The 23,877-nt window shown below is 39.7% G+C and overlaps 2 protein-coding genes across 4 annotated transcripts in view; one reads left to right on the top strand and one right to left on the bottom strand.

Moving 5' to 3' along the window:
• Window positions 1–5,699, bottom strand: part of ZNF391 (zinc finger protein 391) — a 29,383-nt gene extending 23,684 nt beyond the window's left edge. The window contains exon 1 of the mRNA XM_055113264.2: window positions 5,177–5,699. The gene's annotated coding sequence lies outside the window, so the exon portion shown is untranslated. The remainder of the gene's footprint in view (window positions 1–5,176) is intronic.
• On the top strand, window positions 4,971–22,497 carry LOC100985300 (zinc finger protein 892-like). Of its 3 annotated transcripts, none has more exons than XM_008955020.4 (5): window positions 4,971–5,120; window positions 10,092–10,180; window positions 12,701–12,796; window positions 17,013–17,136; window positions 20,099–22,497. In XM_008955020.4, exon 5 carries the CDS (start codon window positions 20,746–20,748, stop codon window positions 21,577–21,579), a length of 834 nt encoding a protein of 277 aa, XP_008953268.1. In that variant the 5' UTR covers window positions 4,971–5,120; window positions 10,092–10,180; window positions 12,701–12,796; window positions 17,013–17,136; window positions 20,099–20,745; the 3' UTR covers window positions 21,580–22,497. The 3 variants fall into 3 exon arrangements, with proteins under 3 accessions (XP_008953268.1, XP_008953270.1, XP_008953269.1); XM_008955022.4 differs by having other exon boundaries at window positions 5,079–5,183; XM_008955021.5 differs by lacking the exon at window positions 4,971–5,120 and adding an exon at window positions 5,637–5,764.
• Window positions 22,498–23,877: the final 1,380 nt, after the last annotated feature.

The raw sequence follows: 23,877 nt of genomic DNA, 5'->3' as shown, positions 1-23,877 counted from the left end.
CCCACTAGAAGGAGGAAACTCCCAATTCATTGGAACATCAGAAGGAACAAACTCCAGACACGCGGCCTGTAATACTCACCGCGAGTGTCCGCGGCTTCGTTCTTGAAGTCAGTGAGACCAAGAACCCACCAATTCCAGACACACTAGGACTATAGGCACATATCACTCTACCTGACTAATTTTTCTCCATGGACGAGATCTTACTATGTTGTCCAGACTGGTCTTTAACTCCTGGGCTCAAGCAACCATCCCTATGCCTTTAGAAATGTGGTATCAAGGTATAGGGGAAGGGGAAGCATTCTATAGTTCTCTGAGTAGGTCTCAGTCTTTTGGTCAAGACTATATCTCTGGATTGGGAACTTCACACCTTTCTCAGTTTCCCCTACCCCCTTTGGTGGGACAGGATGACTAGAGTGGGTTAGAGTTGGGTATTTCCTTTCTTCCATGTGGGAGGCTAGAGATGACTGAAGTTGGGTATTTCCATTTCCTAAGGTCTGTTAGGCCCTGATAAAAGCCCAGCCGGTTAGGCTCTGGTTAAATAGATTGTTTTTGAGGGCTGACCTTGTTGAGAAGTACAGAATGCTGTGGCATATTTCAAAATGGTTTCTTTTCTCATTCCCTCTGCTAGAAGCATGAGAGGAATTTTCTCTGATACTCATTTTGCTGAATTCCTGGAGGTAAAACTCACAAAAGTATGGGGGGGTCCCCTGGTGACTGGGTTCTCCTGGAGTTTTTAATCGTAGTTATTCACATTAAGTGAGATCATGTCATTTTAAGAGACTGACTGGGCTTTAGATTAAAAGGTAAGATAAGGATAAATCAGTTTCCTTGAGATACCTACAACATAGGAGGAAGAGAAATGACCTAAATATGGTAGAACTGGAAAACTTGATTTATTCTGCTTTCCCATCACAAAAAATACTGTGCTCTTCCCTTTATATTTATTTTTGTTTAGTTTTAGGTGACTGTTAATCAGTGTAAGTTCAAGTCTAACAAAGTGTACTCCAAATTATATGGCACTGCAACAAGTGTAACACCACCAAACAGACATAGCAGCAATATACTGAAATTATTTCTCTCTACTTTAGGTGACAATAAATGGAAAATACAAATAAAATTTACAGTGACAATAAATGGAAAATACAAATAAAATTTCATTTCATCTATTGTTGGGTTAATGACCTTGTAGTTTTAGCACAGCTGTAACAACTGGCATGTGAAGCAGTTTGAGTATGTAAAGGTCAGTAATGCTGGTTTTCATTTGCAAAATCAGTTGTTACAAATACCAAGAGCAAGTGTTCAAATAAACTACAACATAAATTTTCATTGTAGAATCTATGATTCATATGAATATAGAGAGAGGAATATACACTTTTTTTTTTTAAAGACAGAGTTGTGCTCTTGTCACCCAGGCTAGAGTGCAGTGGCACAGTTATAGCTCACTGCAGCTTCAAACCCATAGGCTAAAGAGATCCTTCCAAATAGCTGGGACCATAGGCACATGCCACTATGCACAGCTTCAAATACATTTTTAATAGAAATGTTCTTATTTGATATACTTAATGGGAAATCACTAAAATGTTATATACAGGAATATTGACTGTCAGGCCTCTGAGCCCAAGCTAAGCCATCGCATCCCCTGTGACCTGCACGTATACATGCAGATGGCCTGAAGTAACTGAAGAATCACAAAAGAAGTGATATTTAAATGGCCTGTTCCTGCCTTAACTGACGGCATTCCACCACAAAAGAAGTGAAAATAGCCGGTCCTTGCCTTAACTGATGACATTACCTTGTGAAATTCCTTCTCCTGGCTCATCCTGGCTCAAAAATCTCCCCCACTGAGCACCTTGTGACCCCCAGCCCTGCTCGCCAGAGAACAATCCCCCTTTGACTGTAATTTTCCTTTACCTACCCAAATCTTATAAAACGGCCCCACCCCTATCTCCCTTCGCTGACTCTCTTTTTGGACTCAGCCCACCTGCACCCAGGTGATTTAAAAAGCTTTATTGCTCACACAAACCCTGTTTAGTGGTCTCTTCACACTGACGTGAGTGAAATTGACTAAAAAGGGGTGCCAGGGAACTTTATGGGAAGAAACAAATGTTCTATATGATGACTGGGGGTGGTTTTTACTCAGGAACATATATTCGTTAAAACCCACCTGTATACTTCAAAGTTATACATCAATTAAAATATTTGGAAACAAGTTATATAAATAGACCATTCAATATTATTTCTTCTTCAGATTACGCAGTATTTTTCTTTAAAACATGTACACAGTCTTGTGAAGTTTGTAAATCTATAGGATCCAGATCCAAATTCAGTAGCATTTATTTTTCTCTATATATGTAAACACACACACAAATATACATATACACGTTACACACACATATATGTGTGTATATATTTTTCCATCTCTTGCTGCATCATTGAAGGTTGTGAACTTAAAGCAGGAACCACTGAATTTCTTCTTGGACTAAGATAGCTATTAAACACTGCGAACCCAGAAAATCTGAGACAGGTCTCAGTTAATTTAGAAAATTTTTTTCCAAGGTTGAGGATGTGCCAGTGGCACAGTCTCAGGAAGTCCTGATGACATGTACCCAAGGTGGTCAGGGCACAGCTAGGTTTTATACATTTTAGGGAGACATGAGACATCAATGAATATATTTGAGAAGTACATTGGTTCGGTCTGGAAAGGTAGGACAACTTGAAGCAAAGTCAGGAAGACTTGAAGCTGGGAGGGAGCTTCCAGGTTACAGGTAAGTGTTACATAAACAGTTACATTTTTTGAGTTTCTGATTAGCCTTTCCAAAGGAGGCAAATTAGATATGCATCTATCTCAGTGAGCAGAGGGGTGACTTTGAATAGAATGGGAAGCAGGTTTGCCCTAAGCAGTTTCCAGCTTGAGTTTTCCTTAGTGATACTGGGGGCACAAGATATTTTCCTTTCACAGCACTAAATGGCTAATGAGACTGACAACACCAAGTTGCATCAAATTGGCCTTGTGGTCGGAGTTCTGGTTAATTGTCTCCTCTGTTGTTTCCAATGAGAAGCTACAGGAGGTTTCTGCTTTCTACTAGTCTTTCATTAATCTTGCCTAGTTTATTTGACAATGATTTTCTAATTTTTAATTTTCCAGATTGAATTGTTTATATTTTTCCAATCCTGCTTTATTTGAATCCTCATGGCAATTTTTCGTTTTGGAGCACTGAGGTTCTAGGTACTTAATTCTCAGTTCCATCTGATTCAGTTGTTCACAATTCCCTTTAGATGCTCCTTGTGTCACTTGCCAGGTTGTGTTCTCACAACCATTACATTATTAACTCATTTAATCTTCATAACAATGGGTGGAAGGAGCCACTTAGGAATAATCTCAAGGCAGGAGGCACCCAAATACCTAGTTTTACAAACTTCACAAGAATGTGTACGTATTTTATTATTTATTTATTTATTTTGAGAGGGAGTCTTGCTTTGTCGCCCAGGCTGGAGTGCAGTGGCGCAATCTCGGCTCACTGCAACCTCCACCTCCTGGGTTCAAGCAATTCTCCTGCCTCAGCCGCCGGAGTAGCTTCAAGCGGCTCGCCATTACACCTAGCTAATTTTTTTGTATTTTTAGTAGAGATGGGGTTTCACCATGTTGGCCAGGCTGGTCTTGATAAGGTTATACCTTATCAATGGGTGGAAACTGATTTCGTTTCTATTTTAAGTATGAAGAGACTGGATCCCAGAGATGTTGTCATTTGCAATACAGAGATGTATACAAGATCAGGCAGAGGAGTTAGAGAGCACATACACACATACGTCCCAATCCAAAAAATACCACAGTGAGGTAGTATAAGGAAAAAGACTGAACTGGGAATAGAAAGGGATTCTAATCCTAGTTTTGCCATTTGCTACTTGTGAAACTTTAATAACATCTTGGGCCTGTTTCTACAGCAATTAAGAATATGTGCTCCTGTAGCCAAATCAAGTGAATGACCTTGGGTGAGTTACTTAACCTCTCTGTGACTATTTACTCATCTGTAATGTGTTAATAATAATTCATGAATAATTCATTCATTTCAAATAGCAAAATTCTTGACAATCTTATGATTTCAGCAAACAAGATTATCTTTTTTTAGTGAGAGTAGCAAGACAAAGGTGGGCATGTCATTGATAAGGAAACAATAAACATTTAAAGAGAGTGATTATTGAGGCAGGAAAATAGGGCCTGGAGGCAGGAAACATACAACTGTTTCACACTTCAGGTATAGCAGGAAATATCTTCTCCATAGGGCTTACACCATAAATGACTTTGTAACTTTACTTCATCCTCTCCATTTACATAGGGCGAACCCGAAGTAACCAATTGAATCCTCTAGGGGGTATTTAAACTCCCAAAAATTCTGTAACGGTGTCTTTGAGTTCCTATGCTCGGCCCCCTCCCACACTGTGGAGTGTACTTTCGCTTTCAATAAATCCCTTTGTCCCTTCCTTGCTTTGTGTGATTTGTTCAATTCTTTGTTCAAGACGCCGAGAACCTGGACTCCCTCCACCTTTAACAATTATGACACTTTATAGCTGCTACAGTATGATTTTGGTAGAAATATTGCTTGATGTTAACTTTGCAGCAGCCTGTCAGTGTCATTGAGTCTGGTTAATAGTAGGGCTGATTTTTGCCTTCTCAAATGCGATAAAACATGTAAAGTACTTAGAAGAGAGCCTGACATACAGTGTGTGCTTAATTGGCTATTTTTATTGTAGAATAAAGGTGTCTGATTTTTCTGGGACCCTGTGATTTTTAATTAGTGGTTTAATGTTTGTGCGTTATAAAAGAGATAATAAGAACCTGTTTCTGTCCTTTGCTTACTAGAGATCTGTCAATGATGTAATGCAGAGGAACTTTACTGCATACAAATTATTCACGTTATACCCTAGTCACAGTGGAAGTGTCACATAGATCAGACTCTCCAGCCGCCATGCCTACACCTCCCAATTAGGACCTCAGGCCTGTGCTAGCCACGCCCCAAACCCTAAATCTCTCCAGCCGCAGACAACCCTGGGAAATGTAGTCTGCGGGCAAGAGCCAGCCGGCCCACAGCCAGAGCCATGCAAGCGCAGTTCTCTTCGGACAGGTAAACCCTTTGTCAGCGGGCTCCTCCGCGCGCTGAGTGTCAGTTGCACGTCTTACCTGATAGGTGGGTAGGCACTCGCCTGTGGAGGAGCCTGAAGCTTCTAGGGGTGCCTTGCTCTTTCAGGAGAAAGCGGCCAGAAGGAGCGGGTGGGGAGCCCTGGAGAGGTGGGAGTGGAGGCCCTCTTTTATACCGGCGTCTGTCGCTGATTCCAAAAGGCGTAGGGGAGCCCGGGACGCGCCCTCCAGGCCACTGGGCGGGCAGTGTATCCTGCGGGAACCCGAGCCAGCTCGGGGCTCTGTGGGGTTGAGGGTCGTGGAAGGCTTCTAGGCGCAGGAGCGGCGGCGACTGTGACTACTGACATTAAGAAGGGTCCCCGGGAGTTTTGCGAGAAATTAGAGGGTGACGACGGCCAGCGGGCGCTGGTCATAAAATTCCGAGCTCAGCCCGGCCTCCAGAGGTCAGAAATAGGTGGTTATCTGAGAGGGAGGGATGAGGCGAACTCTCCGAGAGCCACAAACTGGAGAAGCCGCTCCCGCTGGCTGGGACCAGGGACTCTCCTGGAAGAGGCCTAGGGTCACTAAGGAAACATAACCAGCGGTAGTGCAGGGAACGGAACCTGCGTGATGTCACAGCGGCTGGAGCAGGTAAGGTGGAGGATACGACTTTGCCTGAAGAGAGATAAGAAATAGACCAGCTCAAGAGCGAGTGTGTTCTGGGACCTGATTTGAGAAAGGAGAGCTTTCCCTTTCCTCACCTGAAGGCTGAGGAAAACACACACACACACACACACACACACGAGTTTTCGTGTGAGAAAGTGGGAAGAAAGCGAAATTTCACGCTTGTGTAGTAGGGGCTGTATGAAGACGACCAAAACCCCTCTCTGGGTCACTTCAAATGTACGTACCCCTTTCTCCACTCCAGCCTTTTATCTATCATAGTACAATGGAAACAGCCTGGTTTAGTTAATTTTAAAATTATCATACATAAAATTGGCATGGGGGGGCATACTGTTCTAGAACATGTTTAGATTCCGGTAACTACTACCACAGGATGCAGAGCTGTTTCATTCACTCCGGAAAACTTCCTTGTGCTACCCCTTTATATTTACACTCTTTTCCCACTCTTAACCCTGGCAGCCACTGATTGTTCTCCATCTCTATAGTTTTGTGTTTTCCAGAGTGTCATATAAGTGGAATAATACAGTATGTACATTTTCACACTGGCTGCTCTCCCTCAGTATGAAGCCTTTAAGGTGGCCACATTATTGTGTCACTTTCTTCTTTTTTGCTGAATAATATTGTTATTGCTAAATAATATTGTATATAGATGTATCAGGTTTTTAAAAAAATCTCACCTTTTGAAGGACATTTGTATCATTTCCAGATTTTAGTAATTATGAATGATGCTGCTGTAAATGTTCACCTACAGGTTTTTGTGTGAACATACATTTTTCTTGAGCCAGGATTTTGAATCCAAACAGGTCTGAATTTGAATCCTGGCTTTGAAACTTATTGGCTCTGTGGTAACCTTGGGCAAGTTATTTAACCTTTTTGGGGGATTTAACTTTCATAGTGGGTTGTTGTGAGGTTAAACGACCCAATATATCTCAATAGTTTTCAACTCTTTCAGACCAAGCGGGCTCTTTGTATAACAAATATTTTGTAATGCCCCCATTTCTATCCATAAATAAAATTCATTAAATTGGCAATAAGCTTAACCTACCTATTTTAAAGCCATATGATGCCCTAATTCTACAATAAAGGAGAAATAAAAGAGAATACACTGCAACTCAGGCTGATAAAATGATCGAATCTCAGTAAAATTCAGAACAAAGTACCTTGATTTAGACCATAGTTTTCCTTATAGAAAATCATCATATATTAGCACTGAAAAAAAAAAAAAAGAAAGAAAGAAAAGAAAAAGACTCTGTGGTTGTGTGTAAAAAAAGAGTTAGGTTCTAGTCTCTGATAATTATCAATAGAATTTTTACCCATCTGAATGTCCTGCAAAACATTAAAAAATTGTTTGGGATTGTCCTGTGCTGAAGGACATCTGGGATCCCTGACTCCTACAAATTAAATGCCAGTAGTTATTTCTTCCACTCAATACAAGGACCAGGTCCTGTCTGCTGAGTTCCTCTGGTTTATGTGAAACATTCAATATAATAACTAGCTCATGGCCGGGCGCGGTGGCTCACCCCTGTAATCCCAGCACTTTGGGAGGCCGAGGCAGGCAGATCACGAGTTCAGGAGATCGAGACCATTCTGGCTAACATGGTGAAACCCTGTCTCTACTAAAAATACCAAAAAAAAAAAAAAAAAAATTAGCCGGACATGGTGGCGGGCGCCTGTAGTCCCAGCTACTCGGGAGGCTGAGGCAGGAGAATGGTGTGAACCCGGGAGACGGAGCTTTCAGTGAGCCGAGATTGTGTCACTGCACTCCATCCTGGGCGACAGAGCGAGACTCTGTCTCAAAAAATAAATAACTAAATAAAAATAAAAAATAAAAATAAAATAACTAGCTCATGGCAGCTGCAAGCAGTAACATTCTAAACCTCCAAGAGGACATCCTCCATTGCTTAGGTCTTTCAGGAGCTGGCTTTAACAATTTCATTTTCTTATAAACTCGTGCTTCTTAAACTTGAGTACGCATCAGAGTCACCTGGAGGATTTGTTAAACACATTGCTAAACTCACCACCAGAGTTTTTGATTCAGTAGGTCTGAGGTTGGGCCTAACAATTTGCATTTCTGGCAAGTTCCCGGGTGATGCTGGTGCTGCTGATCTACGGACCATAGTTTGAGAAGCAGTGTCCTAAACCTCTTCCTTCAAATGTTTAAATTCAGAGGATCTTTTTAAAATCTTACATCTTTCTTATTCCCTACAAAGTTCTGTAAAACAAAAGGAACAGATACTCTTATCCCTATTGTTTTGTTACCGAACAAACAAAGATTCAAGGAAGTTAGTGACTTGCTTAATGCTGTACAGCATTTTACTAACTCAGATATTAGAATTCAGGGTTCTTCAATCCCAGTGGAGTGTTTATTCCATTAACCAACACTGCCTCTGATAATAAGGGCAGTATGTCCTATGTTGAAAGGATTTGCCAAGTAATTTCTCCTATATCCTCGAAAAAACCAAGGGCGACAGCATTATTTTATAGCACTTAATGATAAATTCCTCATTTTTACACTCTATTAGCTTATGTTGGCCTCCTTGTTCTTAGAGCATGACAAGGATATTCCAACCTCAAGATTTTGTTTGCAGACTTTGCACTTGCTGTTTTCTCAGTCTGCCCAGAGATATCTTTATGGCTTACTCTCTCTTTTTACACAAATCTGATAAAAATGTTTCCTTCTCAGAAAAGTTTTCCCTGGCCATGCCATCTAAAATAAAGGTCTTGTTTATCCTTTTATTCTACTTTTTTGGGGATATGTTTGTAACTACTTGAGTTTATATATGCTTGTATGGTTTGGTTTAGTTTTGCTTTTTTTTTTTTTTTGCTGGCTCTCTCATAGGGGCTTTATTCTGTCTTGTACTTGTTGCATCCCCAGTGCCTATAAAAGTCCTTATCACAGAGCTCAATGAATGTGAGAATTCAATATGTTAAAATCTAAATTATGAGTTTGACACGAATTTTAGCCTCGTCTATTCATTTCATCAAACATATCAAGACTTACATATATATGCCAGGCACAGTTTTGTTGTTAGGAATATAAAGATGGGAAAATCTTGATTCGTGTGTAGGGGTGGGGATGGCAAAAGATACTCCAAAAGATAATTTCAAAACAGGTAGTAAATGCTATGATAGAGTCTAGATAACTGCTCTTGTTATCTGGAACCTACTTAAACCATGGATGGTGTCTTAGACTGCTTCTATTGCTGTAAAGGAATACCTAAGTTGGTTAATTTAGAAAGAAAAGAGGCTTATTTGGCTCATAGTTCTGTAGATTATATAAAAAGAATGGCTCCAGCATCTACTTCTGGTGACGGCTTCAAGTTGCTTCCATTCATGGTGGAAGGTGAAAGAGAGCTGGCACGTGCAGAGATTACATGGCAAGAGAAGAAGAAAGCGAGAATGGAGAGACGGACCAGGCTCTTTTTAACAACCGGCTTTAGCCTGGCGCGGTAGCTCACACCTGTAATCCCAGCACTTTGGGAGGCCGAGGCAGATGGATCACAAGGTCAAGAGATTGAGACCATCCTGGCCAACATGGTGGAACCCATCTCTACTAAAAATACAAAAAGTAGCCGAGAGTGGTGGCGGGTGCCTGTAGTCCCAGCTACTCAGGAGGCTGAGGCAGGAGAATCGCTTTATCCCGGGAGGCGGAGGGTGCAGTGAGCCAAGATTGTGCTAATGCACTCCAACCTGGCGACAGAGCGAGACTCCACCTCAACCAAAGTAAATAAATAAATAAATAAATCAACTCTTGCGGGAACTAATAGAGTGAGAACCTTACTATGGGGGACAATACCAAGCCATTCATGAGGGATTCGCTGCCATGATCCAAAGCTTGCCATTAGGCCCACCTCCAACATTGGGAATTGAATTTCAACAAGAGGTTTGGGAAGGCAAACATTCAAACTATTGAGAATGCAATGCCTGTGGCATTTCTGTGGTCATGAGGTGGCAAGGAATGTTTGGTTGCCTTTACTTCCTGGAGCTGAAGATTCAGTTGGTATGACTTCAAAAACATACCACATATGTGGATTTCTAGACCGGTGCTATGCAATATAACTTCTGTGGATATTTTTGATGTATACATTGCTCGGTACAGTAGCCACTAACCACATTAGCTATTGAGCACTGAAATGTGACTATTGCAATTGAAGAATTAAGTCTTTTATTTAATTTTAATTTAAATAGCTACATGTGGGGAATGGCTACCATATTGGAGAGTGTAGTTCTAGAATATCAAGTGGTTGCTATAGACACAAGCTGACTTCTTCATAGCTCCTCTCTCTTCCCTCAGAGCCACTGTCTCAAGACTCTGCCCTTCTTCAAGAGAAGAGCCCAGAAGAAGAGAGAATGACTGCTAGGCCCTTGATGGCTAGATTCAGGGTGAGCTGGATTTTCTTTTCATTTCCTGAAATATCTTATATTTTCTACTTTCATTCTGGTGGTTTGGGGCCCAAAAAAACTTCAATTCAGTCACTTGAATTCCAGATATTTTATTTTCTAGGAACCAAGGCCTATTCTCTTTGATCATGAATTTTATAAGATTGGTTGTCTATTGCCACCTGCCTTCCCATAATGTTTTTGTTTTTGTTGTTTGTTTGTTTGTTTGTTTCTGGTAACTAGCATAGCATTTAGTAACCAGCATTTGGTAACTGGCATAGCAGGTAGGCTCTCAATTAGGCATTGTCTGTGGTATTCAGTTCTTCAGCAGCCTTGTCTAACCAAGGAGTTAAGGAAGAATTCAAGGAAACACACACATCCATTTTAAGTAGTAAAGAGAAAACATCCCATAGGAGTTCAGAGAAGGAGAGTGTGATTTGGAGGATTTTATGAAGGGGTGGAATTTTGGTGTGCACTGAGATATGGTTGCAATTTGGTCAAAGGAGAACTGAGGGATTTTAAGGGAAGAAAATATAAGACAAAACTTAGAGGTAGAAGAGACCGTGTCTTCTATGGGCAATGGGTAGTAGCCATATATTGAAAATTTTAAGGGTGAAATTTGCTGTGCTAAGTAGGACTAAGGGTTTGACTTTGTCGTAGAGCTGATTGTGAATTATTAGAAACTTTGGGGAAAAAAATGCCATGACACAGCTTGTTTTGGTAAGGAACAGTAATGGTTTGGTTTAGATTTAGGGGATGAAAGAGAAAGGAATTAAAAGTAACTCCAGTTAAGAGAACCTAGAATATCTAAGAGGAATAAGGTGCTTTGGAAGAGACACCAGTGTGCTGTGGAGGGGACATAGGTGGGATACTAATTGGGGTGAGTTAGCATTGTAAATAGATTATGTTAAGGTAATAAGACAAGTTGAAAATGTCATAGGATCCTTGGGTTATTGCTTCGCCAGCCAGAAGCCTCTATGGCCGGCAGCTCCTTCTGCCTGAGTAATTGAGTATTGGTTTTACCACTGGGCTCATTCCACCCACTCAGCCTGGCAGGCTGTGCTCAACTCACACTACTGTCTCAGATCCCACATCTGCCAAGGGTGAGCCACACAGCAAGGGGTGTGTGGGCAAGTGAGCATGGGGTCTGGCCAGTGAGCACAACCAAGCATGCTGGCTGCTGTGGTGGTGCAAGCAGCTCTGCGCAAGGCTGCAGCTGGAACAGATATACCGCATGCAATGGAAGTACTTCCACTGTGGGCACCCATGTCTGGACAAGGGGAAAGCAATGACTTCTGGAAGCTTGGAGATGCCAGGAGCCACAGAGCCCCAAAGAGGGTGTCATAGTGCTGGCTCAGGGAGTCTCTAGATCTAGGCTCACTTAAGGGCTACAGCTCTTTTCATTGCCTGCAATGTGGCAGATGGGGAGGTGTGTTTCAACCCTGTTTGTGTTACAGCTTTTTCAGTCCTTCCATTTGGCAGGTCCCAAGTTTTTGGCCCATGCTTGGTCCATGTCCAGGAAGAATGAGGTATGTGGACAACTGGAGGGTGAGCAAGGTGGAGAGGAGCTTCATTGAGTGACAGAACAGCTCTCAGGAGACCCAAAGTGGATGGCTTCTTTCCACAGACAGGTTGTATCCATGAGTGTCCAGCTGTCAGCAGAGAGGAGACCTGCAGTGGGTAGCTCGTTTCCGCAGTTAGGTCCTCCCGATGTCTGTTTGAATCTGACTGAGTCTGAGGTTTTTATGAGCTCAGAAGGGAGGAAGTGCGTGCTGATTGGTCCACGGTGGCCACGGGTGGCTGGAAGAAGCACCAGAAGTTCTCACTTAAGGCCAGGCTGTGGATTGCAGCCAGAACTGACAGCCCAGCCCCCATGTTTTAGGCCATCCCTGGCTGGAAGGTGGGGCTTCAAAGGGGACCCACCCCTTTCCACCCAGGAGCCTGTATGCCTCCTGTCACCATCAATTATGTCCTCCATGGTGCCCAGGCTGTTTGTGCTGGGCCTGAAAGCCCACACTGAGCCACCCTCAACCCGGCTCCAGCCTCCTTCCCATGCTCTTCAGTGCCCTAAGTCTGGAGGGGGGAAAGGTGGCAGGGGCTGGCATGTCAGCGCTGCCCTGAGCACACCTGGTCAGGTCGTGACTGCACCCAGGCTCAGCCTCAACTTTGCTGTAAAATCAGAGTGGATGCCAGGACCAGGGAGATGCCAAGCAGTGGGAGCAGGCACTTTGGAGCCTGTGGAGGACAGGGCTTCCAGGGCCCGCAAGAGCACAGGGATGCCCAGGTTCACAGCCACAGCTGGGCAGCTGCAGCTGTTCCTGGAAGAGTGGGGTTCCCGCCCCACCAACTTTCATGTTGAATTATAATCCCCAGTGTTGGAGGAGGGGCCTGGTAGGAGGTGATAGATCATGGGGGCAGATATCCACCTTGCTGTTCTTTTGATAGTGAGTGAGTTCTCACAAGATCTGGTTGTTTAAAAGTGGGTGGCACCTGCCCTCTCTCTCTCTCTTCCTCCTTCTACAGCCATGTAAGGCATGCCTGCTTCCCCTTCACCTTCCACCATGATTGTAAGTTTCCTGAGGCCTCCCCAGGTGTGCTTCCTGTACAGCCTGTGGAATGGTGAGTCAATTAAATTTATTTTCTTTATAAATTAACCTGGTCTTAGGTAGTTCTTTGTAGCAATGCAAGAACAGACTAATAAATAATATACAATGTATTTATGTAGCGAGTGTATTGTTTGTCTTTCTTACTATGGAGTATGCTCTATGTAGGCAGAGTTTTTCTTTTCTTTTTGTTTTGTTTTGTTTTTTAGTCTCTTTCACTGTTATATCACCGTGCCTAGAGTATTTAGCATATAGTACTCATTAAACTTGTGTTGAATAAATGTTGAATGATTTAAAACAATTAAAAGTTTATGATCTCCAACCTCAAAATGCCTCCTCGATAATCTTGGCAGTCCCTAACACTTATGTGGAAAACTTAATTTGCTATATTAATTTTAATCTTCATCTGGCTGAATTTTAAGGTTTTCTCTTAAAAATCTTAAATTTTCTTACAGACTTTTAAACTACATTTTTAGTAGCTGCTCTAGGGATTACAATATATATCGTTACTTCTTCACAATCTTCTTAGATTTAATGTGTCACTTCACAAAAAGTGGAAGCCTTGCAACTATATGTGTTCAATTATGACACCTCGTTCTTTTTGTTCTGCTTGTTGTTCTGTGTGTTACATCTACATATAAGTTGTTCAAGAAAATGTTATGTATATATTTTAAATAGTTATATATATTATAAAGAAATAAAGACAAAAGCAGCCAGGCGTGGTGGCTCATGTCTGTAATCCCAGGACTTTGGGAGACCAAGACAGGTGCATCGCTTGAGCTCAGGAGTTCAAGACCAGCCTAGCCAACATGGTTAAACCCTGTCTCTACTAAAACTTAAAAAAAAATACCTAGGCCTGTTGGTGCATGCCCGTGGTCCCAGCTACTTGGGTGGCTGAGGTGGGAGGATCACTTGAACCCAGGGTCAGAGGTTGCAGTGAGCCGAGATTGTGCCACTGCACTCCAGCCAAGATGACAGAGAAAAACCTGTCTCAAAAAAGAAAAAGAGAAAAAAAAATAAAGATAAAAGCAAACTTTTAAAAACAAATTTTAATTTGCCCAATGATTTCTAAATGCTCTTTATTTCTTTATTTCTTTTTGGGAATCAGAATTTCTATCTGGTGTGATTTCCCTTCATCCAGAACTTTCTTAATTATTTCTGCATTAATCAAACAAAATCCACAGTGGCACTCCATCCATTTAGCCACTCTAGCCAGAGTCCAGAAATCCATCTTTATAGTCCCTTTCCCTTCATCTGTGTATCCAGGTTGCCATCAAACCTTGTCATATTTATTTCCAAAATATATTTCAAATCTATCACTTCTTTCTATCTTTACTCACTTTATCTTTAATTCATGTCCTTATCATTTCTTGCCTAGATTCCTGGAGCATCCACACAAATATTTTTCCATGTCTATTCTGGCCCTTCTACTTCTACTTACTCCACCTACTGCCAGAAGGGTCTTTTGCAGCTCTTAAATTTGATTTTGTCACCTTTTTGCTTACGACTCTTAAATGGCTCCCTAATGCTGTCAGGATAAATATGCCATACTTTTTGCATGGCCTGTGAGCCTCATGTGGCTGACCTCTAATTTTCAGTCTCAGTTCTTCCCCCTTTCTTCATGTATACCTTCTTTGCTCTATTCACATTGGCCTTCTTTCAATCTCTCTTCCTCCCCATTCCCCCTGTCATGATGGTGCCTTCACACTTGCTATTTCCTCTGCTTGGTGTGGTTTTCTTTACTTTTGTCACCAAGGCAATGCCTATTCATCCTTCCGAAATGAGTTCAAGTAGTGCCTTCTGATATGAACCTCCACTAACACAGTGACCAGGTCAGATGCCCTTATTAAAGGTTCTCATGACATCATGTGACTCTTTTTTTTGAGACAGAGTATCACTTTGTCACCCAGGCTGGAGTGCAGTGGTGCGATCTCGGCTCACTGCAGCCTCTGCCTCTCGGGTTCGAGCAATTCTCCTGCCTCAGCCTCCCAGATAGCTGGGATTACAGGCACGCGCCACTATGCCTGACTAATTTTTGTATTTTTAGTAGAGATGGGGTTTCACCATGTTGACCAGGCTGATCTTGAACTCCTGACCTCAGGTGATCTGCCCACCTCAGCTTCCCAAATTGCTAGGATTACAGGCGTGAGCCACTGTGCCCAGCCATGTGACTCTTTTTTAAAAGACATTTGTAACAGTTACAATTTTATATTTGTGTGTGATTGTTTGGTTATCACTTACTAGACACTCAGCTCTATGAAATCATGTGCTATTTCTGATTTTTGTTTAGCATTGTATTTTCAGTGCCTAGCACAGTGCTCGATAAATACATGTTGAATGAATAAATGTTTATTAGTTCAGTCACTTATTCAAAACAAAAGTATCCTAAAAACGCTTTGAGGGAGAAAACTAATCAGTAGGCATTGCAATAACTGTAAAATTTGCTTTTTTATAATAAAAGTGATCAACTTTAAATATAAATACTTGACTCTATTCAACTTTGTACTCTGTAAACTCAAGAATGCTTCCCAGGAAAAGACTTTTCTCTGTTTTTCAAAATTTGATAATTCACATACTTTGTCAATCTATCTTCCTTTAACAAACCTTATATTTGCTTTATAATAATTGATGCATTTGAGTATATAATACATGTAATACCTGATACTTTGTAAATTCTTTTGCATTACACGAATAATGTTTGTGTTTAAAAGAAAAGGCTTTGCAGCATATTTTAGATCCTACGTTTCTGCCCCAATAGAGACTAATGAAGAGTCACGTATTCATCTATGACTTATTGTACCCATACTATGTACCAGGCACTCAAGCATGTCAAAACATTATTATCGAATGACAAATAATGTAATTCAATATGAATAGCAAATAATATCATTCAATATGAATAACATTCTTGTTATTCATTCTGCTCTTTCACTAAAAGTAATGTTAACTTTTAGATAGTGCGTTCTATATTCTTGGCTCTGTTCTAAGTGCTTTACGTTAACTCGTTTAATCCTTGTAATAAGCCTGAGATGTAGGACTTGTTATTGTCCCCATTTTGTAGATGAGACAGAGTTTAACTGGCCAAGATTGTATAGTTGGTAGGTGGTAAACCTGGGATTTGAATCTAGGTCTAGCTCTAGAGTTTACACTCTTAAATAAGGTTTACTTCCCACTAAACAGATTTCTTGATCTCTTCATGGGTCTCCCTAGAAGTTTAAAAAAGACTACTTATGGGCCGGGTGCAATGACTCAGGCCTATAATCCCAGCACTTTGGGAGGCCAAGGCGGGTGGATCACCTGAGGTCAGGAGTTTGAGACCAGCCTAGCCAATAGGCCAGCCTGGCCAATATGGTGAAACCCCATCTCTACTAAAAATACAAAAATTAGCTGGGCATGGTGGTGGGCACCTGTAATCCTAGCTACTCAGGAAGCTGAGGCAGGAGAATTGCTCGAACCTGGGAGGTGGAGGTTGCAGTGAGCCAAAGATTGCAGCATTGCACTCCAGGCTGGGTGACAGAGTGACTCCGAGTCAAAAAAAAAGACTGCTTATGATCTCTTTGGAAGTCCTTCTTGTGTTCTATTTCCTCTAGGAAACCTTTCCTTATTCAGGCTGTTTTACTTTAATGTTAGCACTTATTGTTTTAACTATACTATTTGTCATTGGTTTATATTATTATATTATTTACCTACTTTATGCATACAAATCTTTTTTCTTTTTTCTTTCTTTTTTTTTTTTTTTTTTTTTTGGAGATAGGGTCTCGTTCTGTCACCCCAGACTCACTGCAGCCTCAAAATCCTGGGCCCAGGTGATCCTCCTACCTCAGCCTCCCGAGTAGCTGAGACCACCCATGTGTGCCATCATGCCTGGCTAATTTTTTGTATTTTTTGTAGAGACAGGGTTTCACCACCTTGCCCAGGCTGGACTCAAGTGATCTGCCCACCTTGGCCTCCCAAAGTGCTGGGATTACAGGTGTGAGCCACCATGCCTGGCGTACAAATCTTTTTTGCCCAAAATTTTAAGATAAAAAGCAAGGATAATGTCTCAAATTTATTTTATAGTTCCAAGAAAATTAGATTATAATGTGTAACACACAGTGAGTGCTCAACAAATATGTGATGTAACTTGATACTCTTTCTTTCATTTCCCCCAATTTGGTTACCTTCATCTATTACTTTGGATGCAAATCAGTATAATTGCTTCTGGTGTTAATGCAAATATATTTGGTTTTTAGTTACCAAAGACGTTGGAAGAGGTGGCTATGGACATCACCTGGGAGAAGTGGAAGCAAATGGACCCTGTTCAGAAGTCCATATACAGAAACATGTTGGAAAAATATAGAAACCTGGTTTTGCTAGGTAAAGGTTAAAGGTTACTTTCTTTCTGCACGTTAGAATATTTTCATGCAGTGTTTTGTCATCTTTAGTTGTTAATAGTCATGGCAAGCGTAATGTGGTGGCTCAGAATGTGGGTTTTGGAGAGGAGACCTGAGTCCAAGTCCTGGCTTTGCTACGTTAAAAACCCTTAGGGTTTTAAAAACCTTTTGAGGCCATTCGCCATATAAATAGGGCTAAAAATAAAATATTGTAAAATCCTAAAAAAAAAACTGTTTCTTCAGGATTTCTTGTAAAAGACAGAATAAAATAAGTGGTTGGCATAAAAGCCCTGATATAGTATAAGGACTTGGTAAATGTTACCTGTTGCTGCTTTTCCTGTTATTATTGCCACTATTGTGTTTATTATTATTTGCATACTTTACTGCATTTGGCTTGGATTTGAAGGATCAGGTTCATTTCTGAGTTCAGAAACAACTGTTTCTCCTCCCTGTTTATGACAAAAGGTGTGACCCATGCAGATTTGGAAAGTGATTGCTAGGATTTACTTTACTTTCCTGAATTCTGACCCTGTAATTTGTGTTTGTCTCTCACCACTGTATTGTAAATATACTTATGAAGGACATGACTCCTTTTCTTTGAGAATCTGAGGACCTCTTCTTAGCCCTCTTTTATCTTTGTGGGTAAAATTGATCCAGTTCACTGTCTTTTATGAAATCATCTTTTCATGATGTGCATGACAGTGTAAAGCTCTGATTCATCTAATCTCCTAAGAACTCCATGGGTTCCTTTCATAGTTTTTGTTCCTGCCTCTTAATATTAGAGGTCTATAAAATGTCATCTCTATAGTGGTTATTTCAGTTTACAGGTTGAATATTCCTCTTAGTATTTATGTCTATAATTATTTAAAAAGTAGATATTCACTATCAAACACTTAGTTTTCCAAATATAGGATATTGGCTTGACCAACATAGAGAAACCCCATCTCTACTAAAAGTACAAAAAATTAGCCGGGTGTGGTGGTGCATGCCTGTAATCTCAGCTACTGGGGAGGCTGAGGCAGGAAAATCACTTGAACGCGGGAGGCGGAGGTTGCAGTGAGCTGAGATCATGTCATTGGACTCCAGCCTGGGTAACAAGAGTGAAACTCCATCTCAAAAAAACAAAAAAGATCACATTGTCAGCAGTATGTAGGACTGAAAAGGCACCAAACAAGAAGCCTACCCCTTATGTCACACACATAGTAGGACTTGGGATTTAAGCTCAGGATATTCTGAGTCTCTAGCCATTATCTTTTTACTATATTGGACTGCTTCTTGGGGCAGCAGTAGAGACTAAGAGTTTGGACTCTGGAGTTTGACTTATGTGTACCTTAGACAAGTAACTTCAGCATTCTGAACCTCCCTTGAAATTGACATTCTATTATCTCACTTATAGGCTTGTTAGGAAGATTTGATATGTTGATCTTGTAAGTCAGCCCAGCATAAACTCAATTAATATTAGCTATAAACCAAAAACTTCATCAAAGTTCTTTCCCTTTTTTCTAAGACATGAAATGATAACTTTGAAGACAACATGTGCAGACAGGAGAAAATAGATAAACAATGTACAGCACTGCTATTAAGTGCTAAAATTAGAAGTTAAAATAGTAAGTAGTAGGAAATCAGGGAAACTGGAGAGTTAGGAATGTTGTGGGACTAGTGTCATTTGAGTGGCGGTCCAAAGTAGTGTCAAGAATTAGATGGGCAAAAGAAAGAAGAAAGGGCTTTTTGTGCAGGAGTAGCAATAATAAAGTATTGTTTGTTGTTATTGTTTTTGTTTTTGCTTTTCTTTTTTTTATAGACCAGTGTGATAAATAAATTAGAGTTAAAATGAGAAATGAGTGTTGAATGTTAGGAGTACAGCTAATAAAATCATTAATTTTTATGTGTAATATATGCCAGAATCTAGGGGACATATTGAAAACAGATGGTTTAGTAAAAATCTACATATTGAATGGAGAGACCCTCACCTCAATTTTTCCTTCTACTGGACTTCTACATCCTACTCCCTTTCAGGTAGAAGGTTAAAGTGATTCATTCTGGGGAAACTAATCAGCCTAAGATAAAAGAACTGTAGGTGCCAATATTTGGGCATCCTCTAATAAATCAGCCAGGTCCCTTCCCAGTCATCCTGCAATGAAACCCATTATAAATCATGACTTTACAAACAATTTTCAGTCATCATATTAGTACAATAACTCTCTCTGAAGAATAAATCCAGAGTGAAGGACTACTTTTTAACATGCTGATGAAGAAGAGCTATCCTTTTTTCCCTATGCTTTATGTTACTTGCCTCTTTATCCATGACTGAAAGTGAAAAATAATGTAGATTTGTCATTAGAAAGACCTAATAATTATTTTTTCATTTCAAAAGAGTAAATTTCTCCCTTTTCATCCTTTCCTTTGTCCTTAAACCTAGAGTTTATGCTCTTTTTATATCAAGTGTAAAGCAATAACATTAGCAGTTACCTGACAAAGAATAATTAGCTAAAATTATTACTTTGTACAAGTACTAAAAAATCTAATATAAAAGCTTATTGAAAATAAAAAGCTCTTAGTATTTTTTAAGATAATAGTTTCAATGCTGAGTAAGTAGTTTTCTCATAGGATAATTTCTAAAAGACCATTTCTTTCTGATAACAGTTTTCATTTCTTAATCCCTGCTCATTGTTTCTCTTTTCTAATATTCGCCATTTAGTTTTTTCCCTAATCATTCTTCTCACCTGACAGAATGTTTGCTTCATTCCCATTGATTGCGTTATGCTCTGTATCAGACACTTTCACACCACTAGTATTTCCATCTCACTCCTCCCTAGATTACTATCTTATAGTCCCAATATTTTATGTTCTCGGTATCTGCAATTTCATTATTCCATTCCTAATATACCAGCTTCTTTTCTCCCAACATTTGGCACATAGTAGAGTCATATTTTTATGTCTTTTAGATGGGAAGCTTGAATGTGGGGCCAAGACATCAAGAGTAGAGCAGCAGGACATTCAAAAGAAGATTAATCTCAAAGATTAGAGATGGAAGAACTTGCAAAGAGAAAGTCTGTACCGGAAGAAATCTGGAAATCTAGAGGCCAGTTTAAGAATCAGCAGCTAAACAAGGAGAATAATCTAGGGCAAGAGATAGCTACCTGCACAAAAATTCCTGCCAGAAAAAGAGATATAGAATCTAATGAATTTGTGAAAAATTTTACTGTAAGATCAATACTTGTTGCAGAACAGAGAGATCCTATGAAAGAGAATTGTCATAAATATGGTACATGTTGAAAGATGCTCAAACAAAACTCAGATTTAATTATACAAAGAAAGTATGATGGAAAAAAAAAACCTTGTAAATATAGTGAATGTGGGAGAACCTTCAGAGGCCACATCACTCTTGTTCAGCATCAAAGAACTCATTGTGGAGAGAGACCCTGTAAATGTACTGAGTGTAGAAAGGGATTTAATCAGAGTCCCCACTTAAGAAATAATCAGAAAACTCTTTCAGGAGAAAAGCCCTACAAATGCAGTGAGTGTGGGAAGGCCTTCAGTTATTGCTTAGTTCTTAATCAACATCAGAGAATTCACAGTGGAGAGAAACCTTATGAGGGTACTGAATGTGGCAAGACATTCAGTCGTAGTACATACCTTACTCAGCATCAAAGAATTCACACTGGTGAGAAGCCCTATACATGTCTTGAATGTGGAAAGGCTTTTAGTCAGAACACACATCTTACTCTACATCAGAGAATCCATACTGGAGAGAAACCTTATGAATGCAATGAATGTGGTAGGTCCTTTAGTCAGAGTGCACATCTTACTCAACATCAAAGAATGTATACAGGAGAAAAACCCTATGAATGTAATGAATGTGAGAAAGCCTTCCATGATCACTCAGCTCTTATTCAACATCATATTGTCCATACTGCAGAGAAACCCTATGAATATCATGACTGGGAAAACTTTCAGTTACTGTTCAGACCTCATTCAACATCAGAGAATGCACACTGGAGAGAAACCATACAAATGCAATGAATGTGGGAATGCCTTTAGTGATTGTTCAGCCCTTATTCAGCATCAAAGAACTCACACTGGAGAAGAGCCTTATGAATGTAAGCAATGTGGAAAAGCCTTTAGCAGAAGCACATACCTTACTCAACATCAGAGAAGTCACGCAGGAGAGAAACAGTATAAATGCAATGAATGTGAGAAAACTTTCAGCCTGAGTTCATTCCTTACACAGCATATGAGGGTTCAGACTGGAGAAAAACCCTACAAATATAATGAATATGGAAAAGCTTTTAGTGACTGCTCAGGACATTTTCAGAGAACTCACACTGGAGAGAAGCCCTGTGAATGTAATGACTGTGGGAAACCTTTCAGTTTCTGTTCAGCCCTAATTCAACATAAGAGAATTCATACCAGAAAGAAGCCCTGACTGTACCTTCATACCAGTAAATGCACTGACTGTGGAAAAGCCTTCAGTGATTGGTTAGCACTTGTTCAACATCAGATAACTCAACACTGGAGAAAAACCGTATGAATGTACTGAATGTGGAAAAGCCTTCAGTTGGAGTACAGACCTCAAAAATCACCAGAAAACTCATACTAGTGAAAAATCCTATAAATGTAATGAATGTAGAAAGGCCTTTAGTTACTGCTCTGGTCTTATTCAATGTCAGGTCATTCATACTGTAGAAAAACCTTATGAATACAGTAAATGTGGCAAAGCCTTTAGGCAGAGAACAGACCTTAAAAAACATCAGAAAATGCATACCGAAGAGAAACCCTATGAATGTAATGAATGTGGGAAAGCCTTTAGCCAGAGCACATATCCTACAAAACACCAAAAAATTCATAGTGAAGAGAAATCAAATATACATACTGAGTGTGGGGAAACCATTAGACAAAACTCTTCTTTTTTACAACAGTAAAAACCTCACACTGGAGAGATTCTCTGAATGCCTTAAGAATTTGGTTAATATGGAGACCCTTCCCAGGGAAACAGAAGGAGGATGGTGAAAACTGTTGACTACTTAGAATGATCACATGGTTTAGTGGAGAGAGCATGATTCTGGGTTTTAAAAGTCATGGATCTCAATCTCAGCTCCTATTACTAACTAGATCTTTTACTTTGGGGTAAGTCACTTCATATCTTTAGGCCTTAATTTCCTCATCTGAAAAACTGGAAGGCCTGACTTGTTGAGCTTTAAGATCCTCAATTATTATATTTACTAGGAATTCAAGTTTCTATAGATGTGGTTCAGAATTGTGACTTATTTATTGTACATCAGGTGTGATTCACAAGTGAGCTTGTAGTAGTTATTAAGGAGTCAATAAAGATATAGAGCACGTGTCATGTAGCTGTTTATTACCCTTGCATTACTTTTCTAAAATACATGTCACAAATATTGAAGAAAACTAAGAGATAAAGTGGTATAAGTTCTATGAATTATTACATTAGGGGTTTGAGATCTTTTCTTGATTAAGAATATGGTATTAGATAAAAACTGAGAAAAAAAGAATCAAATTGTTGATAGATAAAGGCTAAGTTACCTGGATTTCATTCAAGCCCAATCTTGCAATATAAACCTCTACTAAGTTGAATATGGCAGTCATCATATTCCAGCTGAGAAGGGGCTGGAAAACATGACTTAATCAAGTATCTAGAAAGGGTGAAATTGGAAAGTGCATTTGTTATTTCCACACCTAAATATGTAAAGGCCATGTAAATGAGAGTACATTTTGAGATCTAATATGTCTAGAAAAGTCTGTTGTCTTTTTCTTATGGTTACAGAGACGATGGCCTGAAAATATGAAGATTTAGCTCAGAAGCCTGTAATTTACAATTGATCATCTAGGGACAGGAAAAATCCACTTGTTATGGAACTTATCCAGTGTGTGGCTTAGTGCAGACTTACTGAGTTTGGATTTGGTTTTGGTGTCCAGGACAACTGTTTACACATAAGGATAAATAATGATGAACCTGCTAGATAGTTGTTGAGAAAACTTACAGTTAAAGCAGTAGTGTTTAAGCTTTTGTGAATTTATATGTCCCTCTGAGAACCTGTTACTTCCATAGACTTTCTCACTGGAATAATGCATGGCACATTCATATGATTTTGTGAACAGCTACAAAATGAATATGTGTAAAATTGGTAGTACTGTATACACATAAGTACTGATAATTTGAAAGCATAATAGAAAAAATATTCACAATAGCTGTAGAAATATGAAATATGGGAATGAGTTTAATAACAAATATGCAAGACAACAAAAATTATTTAGAAATTTTTATAATGAGAAAAGGCTGATTTCATACATGAGGAATTATGCACCTTTATGGGATGAGTGAATACAATTGTCAGTTAAAACCATATTTGTAAGCTAAATTTAAGATGATTCTAATTTTAGTATGAAAGAAAAAAGGGAGATGAGTGCGCAAAATATTTCCAAAAGTATGATAATTCTGAGTTAGCATGGCAGGGGAGCTGCAAAACAATTGATACATCAGTAAAGCACAAGAGAAAACACTAATTTTTTCAGTACATGAAATAATTTAGCATATGAAATTCTAAATGAGGAGTGGTTGGATAATTCAGTAAATTTTCAGAGAAGTAGCTAATTGTTATAGCAAATACATTTCCCAGATGGTTAAAGATTAAATATAAAATTGAAATTATAAGAGAAGTAAATATATACACACAAATACTTAAACACTCTTGGGATTGTGGGA

The sequence above is a fragment of the Pan paniscus genome, chromosome 5 (assembly GCF_029289425.2).
Source record: "Pan paniscus chromosome 5, NHGRI_mPanPan1-v2.0_pri, whole genome shotgun sequence".
Lineage (NCBI taxonomy): Eukaryota > Metazoa > Chordata > Mammalia > Primates > Hominidae > Pan > Pan paniscus.
The sequence above is the reverse complement of the archived record's forward strand: the minus strand, read 5'-3'. Positions and strand labels throughout refer to the sequence as shown.